This window comes from Rhinichthys klamathensis, unplaced genomic scaffold (assembly GCF_029890125.1).
Source record: "Rhinichthys klamathensis goyatoka isolate OS25496 unplaced genomic scaffold, OSU_Roscu_1.1 h1tg000145l_1, whole genome shotgun sequence".
Lineage (NCBI taxonomy): Eukaryota > Metazoa > Chordata > Actinopteri > Cypriniformes > Leuciscidae > Rhinichthys > Rhinichthys klamathensis.
Genome location: NW_026606680.1, coordinates 778,453 through 798,992, shown reverse-complemented (window position 1 = coordinate 798,992; position 20,540 = coordinate 778,453). Strand labels below are relative to the sequence as shown.

The window sequence follows — 20,540 nt, the reverse complement described above, 5'->3', positions numbered from 1 at the left end:
TCCTTAGCTGATCACATGCCTATGCTGCTGCTTTGTTTGTTTTTAGTTTATTTTTAATCAGTAAAAATTGTCATTATTATATGACAATCAATAAATCGTTTTTGACACAATACTGTCATGAATTGCGTGGAAGCAAAGGCGGTAGTCGGATCTAAATGCAGCAGCAGACTTTAATAATTCAGACTAAACTCAGAACAGACAAGACACTCGTGGTACGTAAATACATTCATTCAATAACTGACAAAGACAGGGCAGAAACACAGGGCTTAAATAATCAGAGACAAACGAGCAGACAGGATAACAAGGGGGCGTGGATAACAAGAAACACCTGGGATAACTAATGACAAGACACTAAATACACTAAACATGACAGGACACAAGACCCACATTATGACAAATACTTTAGTGTGTCTTGCATGTTTTTTAATTAGATCAAATAAAATACGTTAGAGAATCACTAAGTGGATGTACACAAATGGCCGCCAAAAACAGTGTTAGGTTGTTTCCTGCTCTTCCCTTCTTTTAGTTCATTACTGTAATTATAATTAAATATTAATTTTAAATATGAATGCTAAAAATAAAAGTTTAAAAAAATAGATACTCACTAGGGATAGTCAGCATGCAAACATGTTGTAGTGTGTAGCATCTTGTGTCTTTCAGTGAATTTCATGTGCCTTGATGTAACACTCGTGTGATGCTTTTTTCATAAAGGTTCAGCACAAAGTCATCACAAAACCCCTCTGTGACATTCACATGCATAAACTACACTAAATAACTGCATCCTCTCTCCCAAATTACTTTCTACGCTTTCTTTTCATCTCTCCTTGCTCATGTATTCTAAATAAAACGTTTTTGCGTTTTCATCGCCTCTTTACAATAAAAAAGCAAAGTTGATTCTCTCTTGCATGCAAACCGATTTCTGCTTAAGTTTTCCTCTGAACTTGATTAGTTAGATCAAAGTAAATAAATGTGAAGCATTTTGAATGTGATAGTGTTTGAATTTGATTTATGCTTTCTCTTGCTGTTTTCTCTGCTAACTCCTTTAGGGGGCGGTATTCTTCATGGTGTGTGTCTGGAGTCGGGGGGTAATGGGGTCGGACTAACCCAGCACAGCACTAGTGGAGTGGGCAGGCATGTGGCGCCTCACTCCCCTGCTGACACGCCTCTAACATGCATAGCTAATGTTAGTGCAAGGGTTGAGGGAGGGGGTCACAACACTGGCCACACAGGGCATCCAGTTGCTTTAAATGAAGGAAAACAGGGCAAGAGAGCCAGTCAGGGGGCACCAGAACCTGCTTGTGGGCAGGAAACCAAAACTTCTAAAAAGGTTGAAAACTCTAGCAATGAATTGTTAAAGCCCAACCTCATCCAAAAGGAGTCAGCAACAGAATTGCCGGAAAATCGTAAGTCGTCAGTAAACTCTCCTCCGGAACAAGAGAAAGCAGGAGAGCGAGGGAGAGGACGAAGAGGCTCAGGTGAGAAGAGAGAGAAAGCCAACTCTCTGGAACGTCGTCCATCGGCATCCCTCATCAGTGTTGGCCTGTCTCCATTTTCACCTTTCTTATTGTTGTTGTTTTTCCCCCCATTCATTTTTAATTCTTTTCTTTGCATTTTCCAACTTGAATTTTTCACTCTTTATTTTTTTAAACACTTATTTAGTTTATTGCAATCTATAAAGTGCACTCATTAATCATTCATGTGCTTATTATTTTCAATTTGTCTTATTGTCCCTTGTGAAAGAAGTAGCACACTTTAGCATACTTTTATTTTAATGAGCACTTATTTTGAAAATAATATACTTTAAAAGAATACATACTTAAGTGTGAACTGAATGTAATGTTTTCGGACACTTAACTGCATGTTAATTGCAATTCAATGAAAATGCATTATAGTTCAAATCTACATTAAATGCATTTAGCTAAACTTTCGAATGTTTTTTTGACCCACTTACTGTTATACAAATGTGATGATGGAGTTCCAATTTAGCATATTTAAAATATATTAACTTTAAATGTAATATTGAATAACACACTGCAATTAAATAATCAATTACTTTAATTTATTTTTTAACAGATGAAAATAAGCATATACTTTTGCATGACAAAAGATTAAAACATAATAATTTAAAATGTACTTTAATGTAAACCTTTTCACATTATGAAAAAAGCATCTTTTAAAAGTCTACTTAAGTGACTTAAGAAAGAGTCATAAAAATCTGTATACTCTTTAAGTTCACTTAAGTGGCCTTTTATTTAATTAATATTATATTGTCTGCAAGTAAATGTTTTGTACAAATTTTGTACTACAAGTGCACATTCAATACAATTAAGCGCACTTCTTTTTCACAAGGGACATAAGATAAAATTCATAAAATTAGTTTTAATTCATAAAATTCATAAAATTAGCATATTGCAGTTGTTTTAACAGCCTTGTAGTCATGCTGTGGTTATACAGAATATAACTTGCTGGATAGACTGCAGCAATTGACTGGTCAGTCAACCCCATTGGAAAATCCAGCTAAAACCAGTTTCTTTTAGTTTCATGCTGGTACAATCTGTTTTTCTCAAATGGGGTATCTTCTCAGAGAACTTTTATATATGGTAAGTCTTCTTAGCTACAGCCTTTTTAAGCCCTTAAATAACATCACTATCCTCACAAATGCATCTAGGGATCTTCGTTGGCTTGTTTTATGCCACCAGCAACAACTGACAATATGCTGGACACCCTCCCTACTACACGATACACTCCTTGGGCTCACCAACTTGCAATGTCATTTAGTGCCAGTCAGTATTGTTACAATTCTGTGCCTGGTTTGGATATTTTGCTCCACATACGCTGGTACACGCTCATATCATTAGTTTCCTTTATACTGTAATAGTGCTTCACTGCTAACTGTAATGTTCTGTTATGCCAGCTTCACCCGCTCCACCTTATGGTATCAATGTGTTGGAATGTGTGCGGGACTCGATGGTACTAGCCTGGAAACAACCCACTTTCATCGGTGGTGCTGACATCACTGGTTACTTTGTTGATTACCGTGAGGTCATCAATGGAGTCCCGGGAAAATGGCATGAGGCGAACATTAGGTCTGTCAGTGAGAGAGCTTATAGAGTAAGTAGCACATTTATGTAATAACAGGCAAAATAATAGGCTATGGAATTTGCCATTTTTGATCTCCAACCTTTTCTTTCTGTCTAGGTTTCAGAGCTGAAGGAAAACATGCTGTACCAATTCCAGGTACGTGCTGCCAACATGGCTGGTGTGGGCATCCCGTCTCTTACCAGCGAGGTATTCAAGTGTGAGGAGTGGACTATTGCTGTACCGGGTAGGCACAAACTAATTTGAATAATACATTTTTTTTATTTATTATCAGAGCTGTAATGCTTACCCACAGTAAAGGTGACCCTTGTGAAAAAGTATTGCTTTTGGGACCCGCTTAAGTGGGACATATTTTTATATGTAATTTCCAACGCATTCTCATCCTTTGGCGTCATATAGGTGACGCCAAATGACATTTCGTCGAAATCTTACGCACATGGCATCCTTTAGCGTCAATATAACACGCACTGTTATGGGTAGGTTTAGGTCTGGGGTAGGGTACGGTTATGACGCCTTGGGATCTGCGTCTCATATTGACGCTAAAGGATGCCATGTGCGTAAGATTTCGACGAAATGTCCAAAGCGTCACATGTATGACGCCAAAGGATAAGAACGGGCTGGTAATTTCATAATTATTACTTCTATAGTCTTTTGAAATATGGTTTAAGGGTCTAAAGCACACGACGCAAGTGCACGTAGGGCGTGTCCGCATCCACTTTTGCTAGTTTAACGACGGGAAAAATGGTCGGTGTGTCCGGCGCATGGTCTAAAACAGTTGTCCCTATTCTCTTAAAGGGTAACTCAACCCCTGGTCAGAGCCTGGAAAAGTGGGCAGAGCCCTGCGGAGGGTGGGGGGTGCAACTGAGACCTGCGTCTCTCTGTAGGCAAGGTGGTGGTGAGCTGGTGCCTGCTTATGTCACAGGGCACCACAACTTCCAATAGGAAAATTCAACTGCAGTAGCCACCATTCAACCTGAAGAGGGCAGCACTCAGACGTTTTTACACCATATATTGTAGAATTAAAACACTTTATACCCAAATGTCAAAAAATTTACTCGAATCAATGAACAGCATTAATAAAGCCCCAGTCTTTCAGATCATTAACTAAATAAAGTTGTTTTAGGGTTTAGTTACCCTTTAATGAGTAATGGGTGTGTTTTTGGCTTTACGTGCAATAAACCAATCAGAGTCTAATCTCCCATTCCCTTTAAAAGCCAGTTGCGCTCACCATGGCGGATTCGCTATTTACATGGCGGAATTTGCAAGCGGAAAGACTGAACGCTTCTCCAGAGCGCAAACGGATCTGCTAGTGCACGAGGTTAAAGCGCGCAAGCAGACCATCTACGGGCAAAGCCGGATTCCACCATATCTTTACACAATATTAATCTTTTACATTGTAATCCCTTTTATTTTTAATATTTGACTAGTTTGTGTTCTGCTGTGCTTCCCTGTGTGTGTAATAAGCACTGCATTGCGCCGGGTGTATGAAGAAAGAAGCACACTTCTTTTTCACAAGGGGATAGTAAACACACTGATAATCTGCAAAAAAATCTAAATTAAAACCATAATTTGGAACTATTAAAGTTCCAACTATTAAAGATTAAAGTAACTATTAAAGATACCGATTTCAAAAAGGACTAACAAAAACTAGATCTTTTAGAACCCATAGTTACCAATAGGATTATTATCATTCCATTAGAATAAAATACACATGTAGATCTAAAGTACATCCTACAGACTCTACAGCATGTTTTTGATGACAAAGTCCAGAACATTTTCTCGTTCATCACATCAGCTCTGACTGATACGCTTTTAAACTACGTTAAAACATTTTTTCAGGACCACCCCATGACCTCCAAGTACAGGAGGTGCGAAAAGACTCTTTGGTCTTGCTCTGGAAACCACCTGTCTACCAGGGTCGAGATGGTGTCAATGGATACTACATCGACATCAAGGAGGCTGAAGCAGACATTGAAATGTGGAGAGGGGTCAATGAGAAAGCTAATGACAAGATATTCATGAAGGTTTGTACGTATGTGGAAGCCGTGGGCCAGTGGAGTTGGCTTGTTAAGGTTGTGACATTTGCATACTCTTGTGAAAAAGAAGTACACTTTATCATACTTTTAAAAAGAACACCTATTACAGAAATAATATACTTGAAAAGAACTTGTGTGAACTGAATGTACACTGTAAAAAATATTTTAGCAATTTAGTTTTTTCAACTTATTTTTTTGTGTAGAGATAACTAGATTGTCCAGACAACAAGAAATTTTAAGTTTTCATGTCCTCAACTTATCGAAATAAGTTAGTTAAACAAAAAAAAAACCCATGCAAAAAGATAACACAAAATAATCAGTTAAGTTTTTTACAGTGTAGTGTTTTTGGACACTAAATGAGAATCTATTATAGTTTAAATTTATATTAAATGCAATTAGCTGAACTCTAGAGTGCTTTTTTGACCAAATTAAGTAGGACTTAATCTTTGTGTGTTAATTAATTTAAAAAAAAAATATTACAGACTATAAGCAGACTAGTACTAGCTCTATAAGCAGACCGGGACGATAACCTGTCCCTGATCAGTTTAGAAAGATTCTGACCCCTTTGAAAAAGAAGTACACTTTAGCATACTTTAAAAAAAAAAAAGTTAAAAGATTATACTGAAGTGCAAACTGCTTGTAATGCTTTCGGACACTTAATTGCATGTTAACTTCAATTAAATGTATTATAGTTTAAATTTATATTAAATACAATAAGCTGAACATTAGAGCATTTTTTTAACCTCTTAAGTAGGACTTAATTATATATTTATCTGTGATTTCAAAATTACTTTTATTGTGTTTAAAATAAGTGAACTGCAGAAAGTGCTGCCAAGAATTTATGCTAATCTAAAATATACTAATCATTTCTATTGAAACTTGTACAGTATGTTATGTCATGTATTTAAATATATTTGTAATTACACATTTTTAATAAGAATGTTTAGTAGCAATTTAGTACATTGAAAATATATTAACTTTAAATGTAATCTTAAATAGCGCACTACAGATAAAATTATAATAAAGTAACTTTAAATGTGCTTTAGTATGTTCAATACATCAAAATAAGTGTACTTTTTTAAAGCACAACAACATATTATTAAAATGTACTTTAAATTACAAACTGCATTTTTTTTAAAGTGTACTTAAGTGTGTTAAGAAAAATAGGCATGAAAGCGTACTCTCTTGAAGGACACTTAAGTGGTCTTTTATTTGATTAATAATATATTATCAGATTTAAGGTACACTACAAGTGCATATTTAATACAACACTTCTTTTTTTCACAAGGGTAGGTTTATGTTAGTAAATGTTGTTTCTCTTCATTGTTCTAGATCAAGGATCTAAAGGAGGGACAGTCGTATGTTTTCCGTGTACGCGCTCAGAACAAGGCTGGTGTAGGAAGAGCATCAGAACCTACAGAACCGGTGGAGGCAGTGACTAAACCAGGTACTAAACTGGACTAAATTAAATCAAACAAATTTTGCGAGTAACATTTTATTGTACTGAAAAAATAGCTACCGAAGATAAAATTGAAATCAGTTTGAAATAAAAACGTACTTTCTTAATGCATGTTCCTGGTCCTGTTGTGTACGATTCATACTTTTCTCTTCATGATCTTTCTTCAAAATGTAATAACATGATCTGCCTCTGAAATGATTTCCTTTTTGGATGACCCCACCATTCCTTCTTATTTTTCCGACCATATCCTCCGAACACTTTTTATGATCCAATCAATTCCTAATGGATAAAATTATTCCTGCCATTTTGTCTGTTGAATATCCTATTTAACTCTGAGAAATTGGTTATTACAGTAGTGAAATTGATTGTAAATAATGTTGGCTTTAAGATGGAGCAGTTCATGGTTAGTTGTTGAACAAAACCATATATGGGTATATCAGAGTGAACAACAGGAATGGAACAAACACAAACACGTAATAATCTGTACATAATAAACATTGTGCTACCTAGTAATCTGTTTGCTAAAGTGATTTTTAAATCCAGGCTAAGCTTAAAGCAAACCAAAATAAACTAAACTTAACTAGCCTCAAAAAAAGCCAACAAACTATTTCTTTCTCTCAGGTACTACCGAGATAGTTGTGAATGTCGACGATGACGGCGTCGTTTCACTTAATTTTGAGTGCTCTAACCTCAATGCTGACTCCAAATTTGTCTGGTCCAAGAACTACGTAGAAATGACAGAACCTGAACGCATGACCATGGAGACCAAGGGTAACAAGTAAGTATTTACGTGCTAATGAGTCTTCCTGCAGTCAACAATTGTATCCCTTGAAACTCATCTATGATAATCACAATGGCATATTTAAAAAAAAAAAAAAAAAACTGTCAAAATAATTTCTTCATGCTTTGAAATAGCTTGAATGTACCATGCTTCATTTAGGCAGATATATGCATATTTGGGGTGCAAGAAAATATTGATTCACGGGAATATCGTGATATTATGTTTGGCGATACTGTATCGGTTCTCAAAGAGACTATCGATATTTATTTGTTTGATTCTAATAATCAGCATCCCTAAAAATAATGATAGGAAAAGCCCCGTCCCGCACGTTGATGGGATTGAATGATGATGACTGAATTTTTATTTTTGGCTGAATTATATCTCTTCAACTAGCTTGTTTACCTTCTGATTAATCATTTTTTATAAAGCTTTGAAACATATTATTTATGAAATGTAACAAACAATTTAATCACCTTTCTAGGGCTATATATAAAAAAAAAAAAAGATTAGCATGAAATCATTTTGTAGTAACTCAATATTTATCTGTAGGTCCAAAGCCATCTTTAATACGCCTTCAGAAGATGACCTGGGCATCTACTCTTGCTTCGTGACACACACTGATGGAGAGTCTGCCAGCTACACACTCTCCGAAGAAGGTAAGTTTACCTCCCTTTTTCATTTTTGTATGTTAAAATGTGCCAAGTTAACATTGTTGTTGATTGTGACATTCTCACTGTCCTGTTCCTAACAGCTCTAAAAGAACTCCTGAAGGTCAGCCATGACCACAAATTCCCCAGTGAGTACACATTATATAAGGTTTCACACTATCGGTGTTTGTATTTATAAGAAAAATGTATGTACTGTGCGCTCTTGCTCTATCCTGTGCACATTAGCATACTTTTAAGAGTACTTATTATGGAAATAGTATACTGTAAAAGAATAGAGTTAAGTGTGAATGGAAATGTAATGTTTTCGGACACTTACGTAATTGCATATCAATTGCAATTAAATGAAAATGTATTATAGTTTAAATTTATATTAAATGCAATTTGCTGAATTAGAGTGCCTTTTTGACCCACTTAAGTACATCTTTATATATAATTGAATTACTTCTATTGTCTTTGTAATATGGTTAAAATGTAATTCTGAATGTACTGACAAGCATTTATGGTAAACTAAAATATACTTCTGTTATTTCTATTGCAACTTGTAAGTCATATATTTAAATATATTTCTAATAAAACATTTGCAATTTAGTACAATACAAATTTAAGAGTATAGTTAAAATTGTAATCAAGTACTTGTACTTCACATGTGCTTTAGTGTATTAGTCAACACATCAAAATAAGTGTACTTTAAAGCATGACAAAAGATTATTAAAACATAATTATTTAAAATTTACTTTAAAGTTGAACTTTTAGATTGACATTATTAAAAGTGTACTTAAGTGTGTTAAGGAACATAATCATGAAAGTGACAGCACTCTTTTTTTAAATAAATATTTTTAAGATTTACACAACTAAGCACACTTATTTTTCACAAGGATAGTTATATAAAAAAAATTATTTGAAATAACAGTTTGATTACACAGTGCCACCCTTACAGTGTCCTAAACAGTAAAGTTTTTGTTCTGTCCCATAAACGAAAGCAAATTACTGCATGAAGTGCTCATCAGAACATACAGTATGATTTTTCAAATACAGCTCTGTGATGTATGATTTTTTTAAATGAGATCAATTTAAAATGTCACGTCATGTGACGCTTATTCATTGGTTAGGACAAAGTGATGGTTAGGTTGCATTTGAAAGATGCATCACTTGTCACTTTTATTGCGTCATGCCTGCTGAAGACGCTGTTTCAATACAAAACAGAGCATAAGTATCCAGGTTTCCATTCCGTCATATGTCTCCAATACAATGAACATAATGTTCGGCAGGACCGAATTCTTGTTTTGTTCTATTGTTCTGTTATTACACTTTCTATTATCCACTTTCATCCCTCTTCTTCAGTCATCCCTCTGAAAACAGAGCTGGCCGTGGAGCTGCTGGAGAAGGGAAAAGTTCGCTTCTGGTTGCAGGCTGAAAAAATCTCTGCCAATGGAAAAGTTGAATACGTGTTCAATGACAATATGATCTCCCAGGGAGAGGTGAGAGAGATGAAATATTACTTGTGCAATTCTTTGGAAACACTCATTTGGTTTGCTTCTGCATTCATAGTTTTTGTGTGTTGTAGAAATACAAGATGAACTTTGATAAAAATACTGGCATTATTGAGATGTTCATGGAGTCTCTGGGAAAAGAGGACGAGGGAACATTCACTTTCCAGCTTCAAGATGGCAAAGCCACTAACCAGTCCAGTCTAGTGCTAATTGGAGATGGTACTAATCTAAAAGTCCATATACATGTACATATATGTATCTCACTAATAGAGTTTGTACCAATGACGGCATCTCATTTCCTTCAGTGTTCAAGCAGTTACAAAAGGAATCCGAGTTCCAGAGAAAAGAATGGCATAGAAAGCAAGGTACGAGTACTGTATAAACACTGTAACATTTTTTCTTTTTAAAAGCTTGTGAACAATGTGTTAAATGTTTCAAACAGTAATATAATACATCATCACATGGCCTCGTTGTTCCATGGATCCATAGAATGTACATATTATACTGTAAAAAGTACTAGTAGTATAGTATGGGCGTATGTCATTCCAGATAGTGTGCACCCACTGTGTTTGTACATTATTCACTGCTGTTTCTGCACTGTAAGGTCCACACTTCGTGGAGTATCTCGGTTATGAAGTCACACCTGAGTGCTGTGTAAGACTGAAGTGCAAGGTGAGTCTTCTCTCTAGTAAAACACAACTGTAGTGCTGCCTGTTTCTTTATTTGTGACATATTATCATGTGATCTAGGTTGGTAATATGAAGAAAGACTCCGTGGCGCTGTGGTATAAGGATGGACGAGAGGTCAAGGTCAATGAGAAACTGGATTTCTCTGAAGGAGTATTAACTTTGGAGATCACCCAGGTGAGAAGGATTTTACTCATGAAGAGAAAATGATTTGGTGTAGAAACAGTTTTCACTTAGAAATTGTTTCCCAATTTTACAAGAAACGGCAAATAACTTGCTTAAATTGCATTAAATGTAAAATTTTGAAGTGCTGTAGTATTTTCTTATAAAACGTACTCCAGTAATCTTAGTTTTACTTGCAACTTTGGAAAACATTTTTTTTTATAGTGGGTTACCTAGATATTACTCTTCATAAATTCACAAAATATGGTCAGCAACTTACACAAACATTTAGTTAATATTTAATGATTCAATTTGAATATAAATTTGACTATACTGTATATCGTTTCCACAAGTTACAAGCATAATTGTATTAATTAACTCCTTCGTTGTTGTTAATTCATTGCAACATATTACTTATTCATTCTCTTGTTTTAGTTCAAATCAGGACAAAAAATGATTAAACGATTTCTAAATTAAAGACTTTTTTATGGAAATAAAAGTCATAAAAAAGGACAGATAACAAACAACAATGTACATGGCTTACATCATTTGAATTAGTAAATGTAAAATTGTGAGAAAGTAAATAATGTGGTTATAATATTGACATAAAACATACTAGAATTATATTAGGAAACTACTCTACCACTTTTAATGCTTCAATATGCACACCTGTTTCATGTTTAATTATATAAAATATGGGATATTAATACAGTTAATTAATAATGTTCTTGAGCAGCAAATCATATTAGAAAATGAAGACTGGCGTTATAATGCTGAATATTCAGCTTATTCATCATATGAATAAATAACTGTTAAAAATGTGAATATATTTTAAATTGTAATAGTATTTCATAATATTACTGTTTTTACAGTATTTTTGATCTAATAAATGTAGCTTTGGTGAGAATAAGAGGCTTCTTTCAAAAAGATTAAACATGGTCCCAAACTTTTGAACGATAGTTTATATACAGTAGGTTTTTAACAATTTCCACAACTTTTAATTTGTACTTTTTTTTCTCTCTCTTACTTTCTTGACCCATTATACAATATCTCCGTTTTGCTCATTGTCATTTCTGTTTGTGATTTGGTGAATTATTTTTCTATCCCATATTTACAGTTTTGGCTTTTCAGTCCTTCTCTCCTATGATCATTCTTTAGCAATATCTGTTTGCATATATGTTTTTGTTGTTTTGTGCATCTGTCTTCATACTCTTTCAAGTTTACTTCTTGCTTGTTACATTATTTTCTTTCTGCTTTTGTCAGATTGTTGTGCCCTACAGCATCCAGCGCAGGGGAATAGCCTGTGTTCCTGTAGTGTTAGATTAGAGATCGATCGCACCTATTTTTTTTTAAAGTCTATGGATCGCACACATACTTAAATTGTTAGGCATGTAATTGTTTTAATGAATTTTGTTTATGTCAACGGCAGATTTCGAAAAAGGATGCTGGTGTATATGAAGTAGTTCTGAAGGATGACAGAGGCAAAGACACCTCCACCCTCAACCTTACTGACCAAGGTAACAGCAGAAATTTGCTTTAAAAGTACTAAAAGCTACTATTATTAAACTCTCCAGAATTACCTTATGCACTTTATTTTAAGGTGCTCTTGCAAATATGCATAATTTACTGATGATATTACTATAGTAAGATGTGAAACATAGACGCTGTAAAATAAAGTGTTACCAAAGATTTTATCCTAATTAAATCCATATCCCAGAATTGCACAGATTTTCCCCCACAATTGATGTGGAAAATGTGAAGAAACTTATTTCTTCTTGATTTGATCTGTATGTTAAAGATGCTAATAATACTTGATCTTTTGTAAATAAATGTCTAACTTCTTTTTTCCAGGATTCAAAGACATGATGAATCAGGTTTTCAGTGTTATCGGTAAGATTTACAACCTAATTTTCAAGCGTAAATGATTTTTATGAGGACATAGTAAACAACATAATTGAAAATGTCTTCTAAATGTCCACATTTAAACATGTAGTTTTAGCAATGCAGATGTTGACTTTCATTTTGTCCAGCAAACTCTTCCACTCAACTGAAGATCCAGAGCACAGAGGAGGGAATCAGGCTCTACTCCTTCGTCAACTACTACAACGACGAGCTGCACGTCACCTGGCATCACAAGTAAGAACGTCTCATCAAGCAATGTTACTGTAATTACTGTATATTATATATGCTTTACCCATAGTTTTACTGGTGACTGAAGTTACTGGAGGCTTTTATGGATTTGTAAAAGTAGTTTAAATTCAACATTAGTATGTTGGCTTTACTTTCTCAGCTTGTGGTCACTTGTAGTTGGAGACAGAGTATAGTTTTTACTGTGTGCGTGTGTACGTATGCTTTATTAAAGGGATGCTGCGATCGCCTTCACCGAGCGCATTAAGAGTGGTGTGGTGGGTGAGCAGCTGTGGCTGCAGATCTCTGAGCCCACCGACAAAGATAAAGGCAAATATGCCATTGAGTTCTTCGATGGGAAAGGAGGTTTGCGCAGAACTGTGGAACTGGCTGGACAAGGTGAGGAAACACGTGCTCATACACACACACACACACACACCATATAATAGCTCTGTGCCAAAAACTAGTCACATGCTTTGGTGTCTAATAGGGGTGGGTGATATGGCAAAAATATCATATCACAAGTTTCTGAACATCTATTTTAGATGAATTAAATTTATTATTAAATTTAGATTTCTAAAAGATTAAAAAGTAGTAGTAGGGAGAATCTATCAATTATGAATAATTCACTGCCATTGTGAGAATAACATGTAATAATGCAATCAATAGAAAATAACTGGAGTCTGATTTTAAAATGTAATATAATATAATTACAAGTACTTCATTCTGGTAATCTGATTACGTTATCCAGATTACATTTAATCAGTTGCTATCCAGCACTGTGTATTAATAATCTTTTGTGGTGCTTATTTTGATGTGTTGATTAACATACTAAAGCACATGTAAGTACTTGATTATAATTTTAACTATAGTGTGTTATTTTACATTACAGAATTACAGATATTACATTATGTACACAATATATATTTTAAATGTACTAAATTGCAACTTTATCATTACAAATGTGTAATAACAAATATGTTCAAAACAAATACATGACATTCAAGTTTCATTTATGGTTTTCAAGCATTTATGGTATTAGTTTACCATAAATGCTTGTCAGAACATTTGGCAGTACACTTTAACCATTTTTCAGAGGCAATAAAAGTATTAATAAAATTGCATATACAGATGTACTTAAAGGTGCTCTATGTAACTTTTCTACTAAAATGAATCCTTTTTTTATTGCCTGTGTGTGAAGGGGTTGTAATCACACATTAAAATGATCCACTTGTCGAGTTTTGCTATTACCTCTGAAGGCCAGTATTCCTATTTCTATGTGAAGTCTCCGGGTCGGATTTACCGCGAAATCCAACGGATGTGACGTGCATGCGCGCTCCCGAGCCTCTCTCCTTATATATAGTCTATTGTAGACGGTCAGGGAGTTACGTCCGGTTAAAGGCGCACGTTTTTCGGCTTATATCTCAGTCAATCTTTGATCAATATTCCCAAGACTCTAATCGTTCGTAGTGCTGGACGGGGCCTTTCGAACGAGCCCACCCCCGAGGTCCAACTCGCCCGGCTCCCCGAGTTATAGCCGTTCGAAATCGGGGGTCCCAGCGAACGGCGATCCGGTAGGGGGCATCCCCGAGGCCCGCCACTCTAGCGTTCGGGCAAGGGTTCCCCTGGGACCTCCTCCCCCGAATTTGAGCTCTCTGGGTCTTTGCGTTCCAGAGATACGAGCGATTTTCTTCTGAGATCGTGACGTCACCGGCGTCCACAATTTTGCAGCGCGCCCGATGGTTTTCTGCTAATATCTCCACGAAAACACCACCAAAAACTTTGGAACTTATATGGTTCTTTTCAGCTCGACTAGATGGTCCCAACGAGCTCGGTGCTCGCCGAATCCGTCTAGTATTCGCCGAGATATTTGCGTAATAGACAGTATTGTCTATGAGTTCGAGCACGAGCGCTCTTGTAAAATTTGGTTGCAATCTGAAACATCACCACTAGAGGCCGCTAAAAGTTACATAGAGCACCTTTAAGTCCTACTTAAGTTTAAGTTCAACTAATTGCATTTCATATAAATTTAAACTAATGCAATTAAGCGTGCAAAAACTACATTCAGCATATTTCCGTTACAATTACTTTTTTTATTAAAATATGCTAAAGTGTACTTCTTTTTTACGAGAGTCAGTTTTATTTTTCTGTAACACTGTTCACAATAAATGTTGCAAACTTTAAAGCAGATTTAAAGCAAACTGTACTCTCAAGATGTCCTAAAACAAGGGAACTGGGTATAAACACACATTGGATACATGAGAGGTGCAACAACAAAATAATCCAAGGCACTCACATGGTTAAACGTAACAATTTATTAGTCATTAAAACATTAAAAGTGTTGATCAACGTGTTTTGGCTTGACACAGCTTTCTTCAGGATGCACCTGAAGATCTCAAGATGTTCTCAGTGTTGTAGAAATCTGCTATTTGCCATCAACCATGATTCATTTATTAAGTGTGCAAAAGTGTCCAATTAGTTGTGGCTCCAATGAGGAATAAAACTTATAAAAATTTATTTTATAATAAATAATGATGCATACACATTAAATTTTTATCTTTTCAGCATTTGACGATGCATATGCTGAATTTCAAAGACTCAAGTAAGTGCCTTTAAGCTGAAAATGTTTTGTGATTTGTGATAGATAATATTCAGCTTGACTGACCGAATAACTAAATTGAATAACTACAAATATTTTCCTTTCCCATCTTACATTTTTTTTCCTTAGGGCTGCAGCTATCGCAGAAAGAAGTGAGTAGATGAATGCAGAAATACATGCTTGTTTAACACATCAATTTAACTGTATCTTTTGAAAAGTGTAGCGGTTATTTGTAATCTTTGTGTTGTTCTCAGATCGCGCTCGTGTGGCAGGTGGTCTGCCTGATGTTGTGACCATCCAAGAGGGCAAGGTACTGTACACGGTTCTCCACACGGTTTGAAAATAACATTTCTGCACAGCTCCACAGATAATTTCCCCACAAAAACAAAAAAAAAACGTTCTGTTTTTAGTATCGTTCCATCCGTCTCTTCCCTTCTCTCTCATAGGCTTTGAACTTGACCTGCAATATCTCGGGTGACCCTGTACCAGAAGTCACTTGGCTGAAGAATGAACGTGAGATGGTTTCGGACGATCACTACATTCTGAAGTTTGAGTCAGGCAAGTTTGCCAGTTTCACCATCACAGGCGTCAATACGGCTGACTCTGGAAAGTACAGCATCCTGGTAAAGAACAAGTACGGTACGGAGAGCGGCGATTTCACCGTAAGTGTCTTCATCCCAGACGAGGAACACGGCAAGAAAAAATAAAGAAAATCTCAAAATCAATTAGATTAATGAAAGATGTGAAAGGATTCTGAAAGATATACAACAAGTTTTGACAATAATGCCCTATTATATTGAATATCTCAAGGTACACTATCAGTCAAACGTTTGGAATAATTCAGATTTTTTAATGTTTTTGATATAAGTCTCTTCTGCTCACCAAGGCTGCATTTACTTGATCAAAGCATACAGTAAAAACAGTAATATTTTGAAATATGATTACAATTTTAAAGAACCTATATAAATATATTTAATAAAAAGTAATTTATTCCTGTGATGCAAAGCTGAATTTTCAGCATCATTATTCCAGTCTTCAGTGTCACATGTTCCCTCACAAATCATTCTTCTATAAAATAATTTTTACTGTATTTTGATCAGACAATGCTCAAAAATATTTGTAAAAAATCAGTATTCTAAACTTTTGACTGTTTTATATCCTTAGTGGAGTGTACAAAATGGTGCTAATATCTTGGTTGCAGATTGAAAAGTGTTGGTCCAAGTTTTAATCCACCAGTACCCACATTTACAATAGTGCTCTAATTGGAAACAAACTGTTTTAACCAATCTTTTTCTGTATAGATCCAGCTTTATAATAGTTCTCAACCTGCATTATTTACTTGACCATTTTCTCCATTGTGGTGTTAGTAAAATAGTTTAAAGCCCAGATTTGAAAACGAATGCCGTTTTGACTGCAGATTGTATTGTGAGTGGCTTTCCGTATGTAGTTTTACTGTAAGAAGAAACAGATGCACTGATGCGCATAAAAGATCAACAGTTTTGAATTGAGGGACAAATAGATGCTCCGTTTCTGTACAGTTTATCATTATTCTGCCCTGAAAAGCAGGGGCTTAGATTCACAAAAAACACTAAATAGTTCACATTACAATGCATGCTGTAAAGACAACTTTAAATGTTGTTTAAATGAATCAATGGCCCTGCTGCAAGGTTTCTATGGATACTTCACACTGCTAATAAATCACTGCACGTATGATCCCATTGTGCATAGCAGTTATGACTTCACCTCCTGTTTTACCTCACAGATAATGATATGACTTCCTGTGTTATTTCCAATAAACGGAGCACATATTCTCTCAACTCCCTGTGTGGTTTCAGTGTGTCCCTTGTTTCTTCTCCACACTGTCCTCGTCTTTCACATCCCTCCTTCCTGAATCCTGCATCTGAGATGCTGATGTTGTCTCGTCGTCTGAACACCTGGACCAACCTGAACACGGTCACTAACTTTACCCTCAACTGCAGACCTAACCTGCCCACTCTCACAGAAACTGAGTTCACAAATACTGTTTTTGTTTTCATAGCCTAATAGAAATGTTCAGAATAAATTTGAGGGTAAATAACTACTTTGTAGAACAGCATAGGAACAATACTACATGTAACATGCTCATTACATTAGTTTCTATTAACATCCAAGTGGATATTGTGCAAAACTTTTTTAGTGCATTGAAAAAAAAACATACAGGGATCTTATTTTAAATAATTTATGCCACAATTAAAGTCAAGACACCTTCATTTATATAGCGCTTTTAACAATATAGATTGCTTCAAAGCAGATTTACAGTGAGTGATAATACGAAATTACAGTAACAGAGATTTTTTTGGCTTTACAACAGCTACAGAATAAAGTTATGGTCCAGATAAAGTTAGTTTTGATAGATTGATTCACTTCCGTTGCAAAGAGTTAATTAGTTATTAACTTAAGGGCCGCTAACACGACACTGTTCTAACAGAAAACACTTGACGCGTTCCGGCCCGCTCATCCGCACAAAACAGTGCCTGGTGGCTCGAGAACGCAAACCCTGAAATAGATTTCAAGGTGCAAGCCTTAAAAAATTTGAGGAAAAAAAAAAGGTTATCTCTGTGCAAACCTCAGAAACGCAAACCCGTGAAAACGCAGAAGGTGTACACATGCGCATCATGTGTTTAGTCTATAGGTATGTGCTTTTGAATATAAAATATGTGCGCAGGCGTGTAGTCCTTCTTTACAAACCAACCCTCAACAAACTACTTGTCTGGCCTTAAAAAGTTATAATAAAGAATTATTTATCGGAATTATCCCGACAACGTTTTAGCGATGCAGAGGTAAAGGGAAGGGAAGGAGGCCCTCACAGGGGAGAGATCTTCATCAGATCTGGATACGGCCTGGATCCGGCAGAGTGCGGTAAACCTCGGGATAAACAGAGAGGCTAATATTAGCGTAGACGCCATTCTTATGATGTAACAAGTACAAAAACATTACTGATGTGCATCTTGAGACAAAACAATGGCACTGACATATTTTAAGATATGACAGTGCAAGTTGCTTTCAGTTAAAACACCTGACCTCACACATGCATTTTAGTCTGAGACTAAGTTTAAGCCTTATCTGTGAAGCCGGGCAATAGTTTACTAGTGTGAAAATGTAAATAATTTGCAGCTAACACTATAGTTTATTGGTTCGGTTACATATTCACACAATTCTCAATAACAGTGATTGACACTTTTTCATAAAAACACAGAAGTAGAGTTAGATTTGCAATAATGTAACTAATTTTCTCAACTTTTTATATTTATGTAAACTTGGTAAGTGATATTATTTAGATCACACACATACATGTATACTAGGTCTTCACTACCCCAAAATAATTAACACTTTCATGGTAATGTGGATTGATCATTTATAGTATTTAATCAAGAAATCATTATTGATTGCATATGTACATCCGTGTAATTTGTGCCTCTTGCTCTTGCCAGTTGAATGCGATTGAAAACATGGGTGATTATGGTGTGATGTCATATCTGGCTGATGCAGATGGAAACGTGATTATTGGACCTGGGACTCCTGTACCCACTTGTCATTCAACAAAGCCTTCATCCAGATCAATTCCCACAACACCCACCCCAGTCACTCCAACTCAAACACCAACCCCAGCTAATCCAAACCCCCAAAATAAAACTACAGATACCCTGACCCCTGAAAATCAAACCCCAAATATGCCAACTCCATCAACCCCACCAACTCAAATCCCAGAAAATCAATCCCCAGGTACCCAAACCCCTGAAAATCAAACCTCAGATACCCCTATTCTCCAACACCCAGCTAATCTGACTTCCTCAATCTCAAATACATCCACTCCTCAACCCTTTACTCCCACACCAAGTGAGAAATCTGCAAATATATCTATGGACGATAAGACGATCACAGCAATGCTGAAAGGTGAGAAAGGGTGCAGAAATGCAGAAATACACAGACATAAACCTATTACATGCATCCTGACAAACAATATATGTGGCTTTATGTGTGAAAGTGAGTGTTTGTTGGGGCAGGTGTAATTTACTGGTTTTGTTTCATACAGACTCTGTGTCTAAAGCAGATAATACCACTTTTACAGAGGCGGTTGAACCCATACATCACACTGACCATGATGATGTACCCGTTTCTACAACTGCACCGGAAACCACATCTTCATCCGAACCGGAGCCCAACCCAGAGGAAACTACAGCAGCTCTTGAAACTGCAAATGAGGATTGAAATGTGTGTGAAATGAAAGATGATTAAAAATGCATGAGGACACGGTTTAACTGTATTTGTGTTGTAGCACTTGGTATAGGGATAGTAACTATGTTAGTCAGTGTTAGAGGTTTATTTGATGAGAACTATCTGTTCATCAGGGCTTTACGGAGCCCTTAAAGAGACATAGCGATGGTAAAAAAAATTACATGGGAGAAAAAAATATATAATTCAATGCTTTTGCATTGTCTCAGAACTTTTGTGTTCCCCAACAAACTTTGGATTCGCTCTTAAAACTTTTGGGATGGAAATATGGAAGGAAAAACTTAGCTTACTTGCTTTTGCAAGTAAAACGCAAAGTTTCTTGTTAGAACGCAATCATTTTACGAAGGAACGCAAAGTTTCTCGGGAAACACAATAGTTTTGTGAAAGAAAGCAAAGTTCCCTTTCGAAGTGAAACTTCTTCGCTGCGTCTGCTAAAGATACTCTGGGGAACACCATCAGCGTAACCAGTGTGAAGCACAAGTGACAAACACGCCAATTTATTGGCTGATGACAGTCCATGACATCACAAACGGTGCGTACGCAAGTATAGAAGGCCGCCTGTAATACACATTATTAGGGGTTTTTTGTCTTCAAGAGCTGTTTGTTTGTGTAGTGAGTGGTGAAGGCGAATGAAACAATGGAACCAAGCACTGCTTCAGGAAGTGTGTGCCTCTATGTACTAGGTTTCTGGGAGTGATGCACGTTCAGCACTCGAGAGCTCCGCACACTCTGCACACTCTTGGCCCTCTTCTCGAGGAATCAGGAACATGCGCCTCATGGTTCTGGTCCTGGTCTCGCTGAGACACAACGAAGGCTAAAGTCACAGGGTTCACAGGTCAAGCTGGCAGAATATGAGAGAGGGATTGATGAGGGATTCCTCTGTAATGGGCTCGAGTGATCAGTTGGATCAGGATGAACTGTTTTTGCCGGCCTCTGATCCAGCAGAGACCATGCTGCTGGGTAACAATAAGTTTGGACAATGCTAGCATTTATCCTGCTCTCGTTGCTTCCTTTTTTCATACGGAAGTGAAATAGTATTGGTTATCCCCTTTTTATAACATTGGCTATTATGAAGATTGTGAGACATATCTCCCCTTTGTTTCCCCTAAGTTCTATAAATTATGGACTTTTATCGATCCAGGAGATGTTTGCGTGCAGGGT

At 36.1% G+C, this 20,540-nt stretch overlaps 2 protein-coding genes across 7 annotated transcripts in view; both read left to right on the top strand.

Moving 5' to 3' along the window:
- Nucleotides 1–16,924, top strand: part of myom1b (myomesin 1b) — a 48,273-nt gene extending 31,349 nt beyond the window's left edge. For all 5 annotated transcript variants that reach the window (XM_056257853.1, XM_056257851.1, XM_056257852.1 and 2 more), the window contains 20 exons: nucleotides 2,915–3,111; nucleotides 3,199–3,325; nucleotides 4,939–5,123; nucleotides 6,468–6,582; nucleotides 7,216–7,372; nucleotides 7,925–8,031; nucleotides 8,127–8,171; nucleotides 9,385–9,521; nucleotides 9,608–9,752; nucleotides 9,839–9,898; nucleotides 10,138–10,205; nucleotides 10,283–10,396; nucleotides 11,811–11,898; nucleotides 12,233–12,271; nucleotides 12,412–12,517; nucleotides 12,744–12,907; nucleotides 15,074–15,110; nucleotides 15,237–15,259; nucleotides 15,362–15,417; nucleotides 15,554–16,924. In XM_056257853.1, coding sequence (XP_056113828.1) covers nucleotides 2,915–3,111; nucleotides 3,199–3,325; nucleotides 4,939–5,123; nucleotides 6,468–6,582; nucleotides 7,216–7,372; nucleotides 7,925–8,031; nucleotides 8,127–8,171; nucleotides 9,385–9,521; nucleotides 9,608–9,752; nucleotides 9,839–9,898; nucleotides 10,138–10,205; nucleotides 10,283–10,396; nucleotides 11,811–11,898; nucleotides 12,233–12,271; nucleotides 12,412–12,517; nucleotides 12,744–12,907; nucleotides 15,074–15,110; nucleotides 15,237–15,259; nucleotides 15,362–15,417; nucleotides 15,554–15,814 — 2,231 coding nt within the window. In that variant the 3' untranslated portion in view covers nucleotides 15,815–16,924. The remainder of the gene's footprint in view (nucleotides 1–2,914; nucleotides 3,112–3,198; nucleotides 3,326–4,938; nucleotides 5,124–6,467; nucleotides 6,583–7,215; nucleotides 7,373–7,924; nucleotides 8,032–8,126; nucleotides 8,172–9,384; nucleotides 9,522–9,607; nucleotides 9,753–9,838; nucleotides 9,899–10,137; nucleotides 10,206–10,282; nucleotides 10,397–11,810; nucleotides 11,899–12,232; nucleotides 12,272–12,411; nucleotides 12,518–12,743; nucleotides 12,908–15,073; nucleotides 15,111–15,236; nucleotides 15,260–15,361; nucleotides 15,418–15,553) is intronic.
- A 1,462-nt stretch (nucleotides 16,925–18,386) lies between these two features.
- LOC130090470 (uncharacterized) lies at nucleotides 18,387–19,408 on the top strand. Of its 2 annotated transcripts, none has more exons than XM_056257861.1 (2): nucleotides 18,387–19,040; nucleotides 19,180–19,408. In XM_056257861.1, exons 1-2 carry the CDS (start codon nucleotides 18,539–18,541, stop codon nucleotides 19,353–19,355), a joined length of 678 nt encoding a protein of 225 aa, XP_056113836.1. In that variant the 5' UTR covers nucleotides 18,387–18,538; the 3' UTR covers nucleotides 19,356–19,408. The 2 variants fall into 2 exon arrangements, with proteins under 2 accessions (XP_056113836.1, XP_056113837.1); XM_056257862.1 differs by having other exon boundaries at nucleotides 18,393–19,040; nucleotides 19,216–19,408.
- The last annotated feature ends 1,132 nt before the right edge of the window (nucleotides 19,409–20,540 follow it).

What these genes read in the sequence shown, in the direction of transcription:
- LOC130090470 (XM_056257861.1), top strand. Translation starts at nt 18,539, where the DNA reads ATGTACATCCGTGTAATTTGTGCCTCTTGCTCTTGCCAGTTGAATGCG. An exon ending in GATCACAGCAATGCTGAAAG is followed by an intron (nt 19,041 to 19,179) that starts GTGAGAAAGGGT and finishes TGTTTCATACAG; the next exon opens with ACTCTGTGTCTAAAGCAGAT.